At 38.6% G+C, this 8,075-nt stretch overlaps 1 protein-coding gene across 1 annotated transcript; it reads right to left on the bottom strand.

The window, feature by feature from the left end:
* On the bottom strand, positions 5,348–6,994 carry LOC107647666. Its single transcript, XM_016351725.1, has 3 exons — positions 6,641–6,994; positions 6,196–6,517; positions 5,348–5,991 (listed from the first exon to the last, which is right to left on the bottom strand). The coding sequence occupies exons 1-3, from the start codon at positions 6,992–6,994 to the stop codon at positions 5,348–5,350; spliced, it is 1,320 nt and encodes a 439-aa protein (XP_016207211.1).

Genomic DNA, 8,075 nt, shown 5'->3' on the forward strand with positions numbered 1-8,075 from the left:
TTGTGGTTTATTGGCTAAGATAGAGTGCTATTTAGAATCTTTACATGTATGGTTGACTAATGATTTTTATTAGAAGATACTTTTATTGGCTAAGTAATATTATGGTTTTGATATGGCTATGCTTACTTTAGTTTGAGTTGTATGAATTTTTACACTTAACTTCATTCTAGTACTTTTGGATCAATGTTATAAATATATTTTAGTTAGAGACAATTTTTATTATATAAAGAAATTATTTAGTATAATTATGTATTTATTTTTATTTTTTAATATTTTATTTGAATTCAAATAGAAGTGTTCATACTCTAAAGCAAAACACAAAGTCAGGCCTATTAAATATAAAAGACTCACATAGGGCCACTTCTTACTTGACTCTTAAGAGGTCGGATACGACAAAAAGGTCCAGCTTTACTCATCCAAAATAAGTAACTGTCTCTTCGAATTTCTTCTTTTATCTCTATCTCACTTAAAAGATAGATTCTAACAAACTTCCAAAATAAAGGGAACAGCAGTCACCCACCAAAAAATATAGTTATCGAATCTATTATAAATACACTGATACCTCTTAGGTATATGGACGTTCTAATCTACTAAAAATCTGCCTAATGTCCTTGCTAACTTAAGTATCGAAGTATGACACCTTGCCACTAACATAAGTGGGACTTTGTTTCGTAAGGAGCTTAGACCTCACATTCGAGTCCAAATCAACATTTTAGATAACCTTTGAAATAAGAAGTATTTTTTATTGATATTTATATTTTAAAATTAATGATTAGTTTAAAGTAGAACATGTCAATACGTTAATCTAGTTTATGTTATTTTAATTTTGCTGGAAATGCTTGTAAAATTTTAAACATTATTATGTAAAATGAGAAATATTTATATTTTGGTATAAAGTGATAAATATAAATTTTTTTATACATTAAAAAAAAATAAACACCTTTGTGCGCTCTAATTATTAGAGCTCACTTTGGCACTTTTTTATTTTACAAATTGGGGACTTGTTGGAGTATAACAACGTTATGGGCGTCCATGGTGCTTCACGCAGATGTGACGGCTGCGATGAAGAAATTGGACGGACCAATTTCTTCCAGGTAATCGGATGGTCCGTTTTCGGGGCTGGGAGAGTACACAAATCGGACGGTCCGATTTGTGCTTCCCAACCAGGTGTCACGCATGCAAGTGTCCCCCATCAGAAAGTAGCAACACTTTAGTGATTTCCCTACGCTCCCTCCCCATTTTCTTTCACTTTCAGCAACCAAACTCTCTTCTCTTCCAACCCCACAAGAAGAGCTTCCATGGCCCTCCATTCATAAAGCTGTAAGGAAAAAAAATTTGGACCACTCATTGACAATGCCCAGAAGAAGAAGAAGAGTAAAAGATGTTAAACGTCCGGAGCTCCACATTGCTAATTATCTTGATCATCCTAACTATGTAAGTTTTTATTTTATTTTAAAAAATTTTATTTTAGTTAGAATAATAGTTATTATTATGTTAGAGATTAATAGTTTATTATGATGATAATGTTAGAAATTAGTGTAATAATAATATTTGACTATTTTAATCTGATTAAAATAATTTTAGAGATTATTAGTAGTAATGTTAGATTATAATGCAGAAATTAGGGGATTAGTGTAATAATATTATTTAGAAGGAAGGATTATAGTACATTATGATAATATAATATAATAAATTAATTATTGTTATTAGTAAGATAATTAAAATAATGATAATAATAATAATAATACTGTTATTAAAAATGGAGATATGATAAATAAAATGATATTACCGAATTTATTGGAATAATAATAATAATAACTGATACTGATGGTTTAATTATTTTATTAGAATACGGCACTAATAGATAAATCAACGTGTGATAATGATGATAGTAAATAATTTAAGTAGTATTAATTGTTAGTAATAAATAACTTTTTTGTAGTAATAATATTTATTTATGATGATTAAGTATTCGTAGAAAAATAGTAAAATAAATATTATGATTTAAAAATTATTAAGTTAACTATTTTTGTTATAAGTATAACATAAATATTTAATAAATGTTTAATGATTGATTTATTGTTGTATGTATGTTGTTAGAATATAATTGAATAGTTACTTTAGTATTAGTATATAATATAATAGTTATTTATTTAATAGTTATTTATATTGGTTGTGGTTGTGGATACGTTTTACTGGTTATTTGGTAATGAAAGTTTGAGTTGATAAATTTAATTTGTTAATTATTTAATATTATGTTTGTGTTTAGGGTTCTCGAATGTTGCAATGTGACCACTACATGCCGCCAGATCGGTACAATCCAATAGTGGAGGGGTATTTACGGGACACAGGCTTTTATCATGTTTCACAGATTGGAGTTGTCCAATGTCTGTCGGCATTGGTTAATGCTCTGGTCGAGAGATGGCGCCTTGAGACCCACACGTTTCACTTTCCGGTTGGTGAGTGTGCCGTGACACTGGAGGATGTGGCGTTAATTCTTGGTCTTCCGACAAATAGTTTGCCAGTTACGGGACCGACACTGAGCAGTTATGAGGCTTTAGAGACTGAATGCTTGGACCAGTTTGGTGTTGCACCTATGAAGGCAGACTGCAGGGGAAGTTTCATCAAGTTGGTTTGGTTTCGAGCATTGAAAGATCAGTTAGAGTTGGTTGATGATATCCGGATTCAGAGGTACGTGAAGTGCCACATAATGTTATTGTTTGGGACCGTTACCTTTGGAGATAAGTCTGCAGCAGGGGTGCACTGGAATTTTCTTTCGTTACTCTGTAACTTTGCCGGGATCATACAGTTCAGCTGGGGATCGGCCTGCCTGGCACACCTGTATAGATCGTTGTGTAGAGTAACTCGGGTCGACTGTAAGGAGATTGATGGTCTGCTGACACTGTTGCTTGCCTGGGCTTGGACCCGTCTACCATTCATTGCGCCGATTCCAAGCAATCCTCGAATCTTTCCGATTGTAAATAGGTAAATTTAATTACTAAACGCTTTTAAATAGTGTATTTTAAATTGTCTCCATAAATGTAAGTTAGCGACTCGCTTGATGTTAGGTGGCGTAACTGGAAACGTCAGAATCGGCCTTACAGATTTCGTACCCTTGAGAACTATAGGAGAGATCTGGATGTTCTGCAAGAAGGACAGGTTTGTTGTAATAAATAAGTAGTTCTTTTCGTTTATCCGTGTTATTATGCTGTGTGTAATCCTCGATTACTTGCATAATGTGTGTAGTTTGTTTGGGAGCCTTATGCAATTGGAAGGACCGATCCGAACGTGATTCCTCCTGACATCCGCCAGCATTCTGCTATTTGGAGTGCCACAGTTCCACTTATATCTTTTGAATGTATTGAGTGGCATGCATCTGATAGACTGAGGAGGTAATTTGGCTTGACTCAGGGCGTTCCTAATCAGGAGCGAGACCTAGGTGAAGCACACGGCGAAGTTCTGACAGGTCCGAAGAATCAAGATTGGTCTGGAACCCACTCATTCTGGGTTATGCATTGGAAGAACCGGTATAGTCATATTCTTGTCGATGACACGGTGCCCTCACAACATCAGGCAGATATCTACTTGCATTGGTACCGAGGTAGATTTGGTTTACACTTGCATCTGTCACAGATCGAACCGCAAGAGAATCAGCCCGGTGATCCTATGCATAATCAGGAGAACCAAGAAGTACAATCACCGCCACCACCATCCCACCGCAACCACCACCGCCTCCCTCACAAACACAGGCACAACAAGAGCCTGAGCAGTTCACTCCATACATTCCTGACACACATTCTACGGATTACTTGACTCCACCAGTATATCAGCAGTACTGGAGTGTCCCGCACCAAGAATAAGGTGAACAGGATTCTTTTAGCCAGCTACTTGGGTTCATGGCTCCTGTGCCAGGTTACTCATATCCAGCTTACAGAGACATTCCCACCAACCAGATGGCCCAACCGAGTGGGATTGCTCCAGGTAGATTGTCATTGGATACGAGACCTCGACAGCTCACTTCTTCTGGTACTTCCGGAGGTAGAGTTTCTGTTGACTCTAGTATGAGTGATGATGCCACGAGGGGTATCATATAGAGCGGAGTTGATCGTCGTGTTCCGATGAATCTAATTCTAGAGAGCTATCAGCCAGTTGATGAGGACAATGATGACTTTCTGGTTGACCATTCAGCTGGGGATGAGGTTGCAGATGAGGATAATGATGACGATGATGATGGGGACGACGATGAGGATGAGGAGGATCGTGAGGATGATGATGATGGGGGTGATGGTCCGGATGATGGTTCAGCGCCTACTGCAAGTAAAACGATTTATTGGTCATTGATTATTTGACTTGATTGTTGATTATTGAATTAGTTGTTTGTTGAATTAGTTGGTTATTGATTATTTGAGTCGATTAGTTGATTTAATTAGTCGGTCATTGATTATTTGACTTGATTATTGATTATTCGTGTTGATTATTGAATTAGTTGTTTGTTGAATTAGTTGGTTATTGATTATTTGAGTTGAATAGTTGATTTGATTAGTTGGTTATCGAATGTTTTCATAGGTACAACTACTAGCGAAAAAGGAAAAGGATACAACCTTAGAGCTGATCCCCTCGGCGGAGCGCTAGTCGGTATACCCCATCCGCTTTTAAGAAGGTTGCAAAGAAATGCAAGAAATGAGTCATAGATGTAAAATGAGCGATGAGAAAATGATGTTGGACTTACTTATGTATCTTGTCGTGGACTTATTTATCTAGCATGTGTTGGACTTATTTATGTATCATGTCTTGGACTTATTTATGTAGCATGTTTGACTTACTTATGTAGAATGTATTGGACTTATTCATGGAACTGGTTCAATTTTCTAGAATGTTTGAGATTTGGAAATGGTTGAGAACATGTTTGAGAAATATTTGGATGGGACCCGAATAGGATGGCAAAGTCCGAGTTTTAGAGGAGATGCTGCCGAAATTTTATAAAATTGAAAGTTTCGTTTGAAGTAAATATTTAAAAAGATTTGGTTTTAAACATGATATATTTTGAGATTGATTTATTTAAAAGAAGGAATTATGTCTTGAATTGGAATTGTTAATCACGTCATACAATAACGTCACATACGAAAGTCATACAATATATAAAATATTCAAAGTCATACACTAAATTTAGTGTCCATCAACTACGGATTACTTGGACCACCACGTTGACGACATCTACTACGGCTGTGGCTCTCGGCCCCACATTGCTTACATCGCCTAGGACCACGCAACATCCGAGTGTCAATTTCATTCAAGAAACAGGTCATCCTTGGCCAACCTTTGGATACATGTCTAAGGAATGGATTACCTACGAATCGAGGTCCATGATAAACAGGCCATGTTGTTGGATTCCCGAGTGGCCTAAACCTAGCCCTGTACACTCGTCGAACCTGTTCCATCTTGTAGACATCATGTACATACAGTTGCCAATCAAGACGTTGGTTTGCACAACAAGCAAACACATGTCGACACGGAGCCGGTCAACTTGGAACTCACCACAGTCACACCGTTGTTGACGGAGGTCCACTGCATACTCCACACCACTAGGACACTCACGCACTTCGAATACCTCATTCTGTCGGTCAAAGCAACTCACTTGGATGTTACCTGCTGCCCGCTGATTTGCATGTAGTTTGGAGGTTACAAGCTCAGAGAACACATGTCCTGCATTAATTCGAGCCTCAGTCTCGGCTCTTTTTTGGGTGAACAATTCATTAAGCCTGTAAAATGTTGCCTTAACAAGTGCAGTGACTGAAAGATTGCGAGCCCCTTTCAGTACCGAGTTGATGCATTCTACTAGATTGGTTGTCATATGACCCCATCGATATCCCCCATCAAATGCTAAAGCGTATTGCTCACGCGGAATTCGATCCAACCAGTTGGTATAAGCCTCACCCCGCTCACGTAAACGCTGATAACGCGTCTCGTACTCGCGAACTGTTTGCGAGTAACCTGTCACATAAAAAAGGACCCACCATAAAAAACGTTCATCATAATAACTGAGTCCAGGAGTAAATGTAATCGTAACTATCATACCGATATTGACGATAAGCTTCTACAGATACGAAGCCTTGAATTTCCTTAGAAAGTTGGACTCTATGTGTCTGATGCAAAACATGTGGAATGCTCTGGGAGGAGACCAAGCTCCGTGACAACGAGCAATAGCAGACCTAATGGAATCGTGTCGATCAGAGATAAGACCCACACCGTCACGTGTCACAACATGCTGTCGCAAGTTACTCAGAAAAAAGTGCCAAGCCTCATATGTCTCTCCCTCAACTATCGCAAATGCAATCGGCACGATGTTGTTGTTGTCATCCTGTGAGACTGCAACCAACAAACAACCCTTGTATTTTCCATACAAATGAGTTCCGTCTACCTGCACTATTGGCTTGCAATGTCTGAAGGCTCTAATACAAGGGTAATAACTCCAGAAGACTCGGTGTAGCACACGAATATTAGGAACCAAGTCATCTCCCTAGTACGCAGGCATTGTTTCAAAATGAACAACTGCGGATGGCTCCTTGTGACACATGAACTCAAACCATATCGGCAAGGCTTCGTACGAAGCTTCCCACCCTCTGAAAATTGACTCCACTACCTTCTGTTTTGCCAACCATGCTTTGCGATAACTAATGGTGTAGTTAAACTTTGACTGTACTTCCGCAATCACTGATTTCACCCTAATAGACGGGTCAGCTTCTACCAATGGCTTTATTGCTTCTGCAACTGTGTTGGAATCCAGCTTCGAATGATCTTGAGAAATGGTGGCCCTAGTACAGATGTGACTACCATTGTACCTCCTTATCTCCCAACAGAACTTTCTGGACATTTTGCTCACCCTAATCAGCCAATCACATCTTGCACTATACTGGGTGCATTTAGCATAGAATGTCGTCGGTTCTGACTCATGCACCCAATAATCCACACCTCTGCGGATTGTATAATCTTTCATCGCCTTAATCACTGCCTCCTTAGAACTGAATTACATTCCCACAGTAAATTCACCATCCGGCATAAGGGGAAGCTCTGCGGCAACAACATCACAAATTTTAGACTTGTCAGAACTAATAATGTAATAAACTAATAAGCACAGAACAATGGAAAATGTACTTCTCAAAACCAAACTGCTGATCAAACCGGTCAAATCATTGGTTTAACTGATCTTCCCGGTCTTATGTAATTAAAAAATAAAGCATAGTAAAAAATTTTCACTAACAATTCAACAATTTTCGTCGCCTTCTGCGGTCTCACCATGAGACCGGACCGGTCTAAGATTCGGTTTACCAGTTTGTCGGACGAACCAACCAGTCCGGTCGAACCATCAAGTCCCGTCCTAATGCCCTACCCGGTCGGACCGGCCGGTCCGGTCTAGATGGGCGGTCCGGTCGAACCGGCCAGTCCGGCCCAAATGGCGCAGAAATCATACTATCACAAATCTTAATTTAAATTAACAGCGCACCTGCATTTACATATTGAAGAAACTCCGGTGCATGCATGGCCTCCAAATCCAACGATCGCATGAAACTCGGCTTCACAAATGGCTGCTGATTTGCTAGTGCATTTGCCACATTCGCCACATCTGCCACCATAGCCTCGTCAGCTTGATCTTCGTCTACACCCGGATCAACGACCTCGTAGTTACTTTCGAACTCTTCTTCACTATCACTGTTGTAATCTTCCAATTCAATATCTTGGTCCACTGCAGATTGCTCGAACTCGATATACAGTTAGATAAACGTCATTTGCGACCGACTTTCAAGATACACTGAAAACATTTCTTGCATGCTCGCTTCGTCAGTCACGTATTTCGTTTGAAATTGCACGAACCCACCAAAGACAGATATAGAATATATGTACAGAATACACGACACTCTCCTAGATATTTGAGAATCCATCCTCTCACAAATGACCCCTTTTAATTCTTCAAATGACAGTGTGAATGGAATAATAATATCTAATGGATTATCACACAAATTTCACTCCTTCTGATGTTTGTAATAAAATATGGCCATGATAATACACTTTTAATCTTA

The sequence above is a fragment of the Arachis ipaensis genome, chromosome B01 (assembly GCF_000816755.2).
Source record: "Arachis ipaensis cultivar K30076 chromosome B01, Araip1.1, whole genome shotgun sequence".
In the NCBI taxonomy this organism is placed as follows: Eukaryota; Viridiplantae; Streptophyta; class Magnoliopsida; order Fabales; family Fabaceae; genus Arachis; species Arachis ipaensis.

Excerpts from the sequence above, each read along its gene's own strand:
- LOC107647666 (XM_016351725.1), bottom strand. The coding sequence starts at position 6,994 with ATGAAAGATTATACAATCCGCAGAGGTGTGGATTATTGGGTGCATGAG. Across the intron at positions 6,518-6,640 it reads CATGGTTGGCAAAACAGAAG|GGAGATGACTTGGTTCCTAA; the intron begins GTAGTGGAGTCA and ends CCTGCGTACTAG. Across the intron at positions 5,992-6,195 it reads CATTAGGTCTGCTATTGCTC|GTTACTCGCAAACAGTTCGC; the intron begins GTTGTCACGGAG and ends TTTATGTGACAG.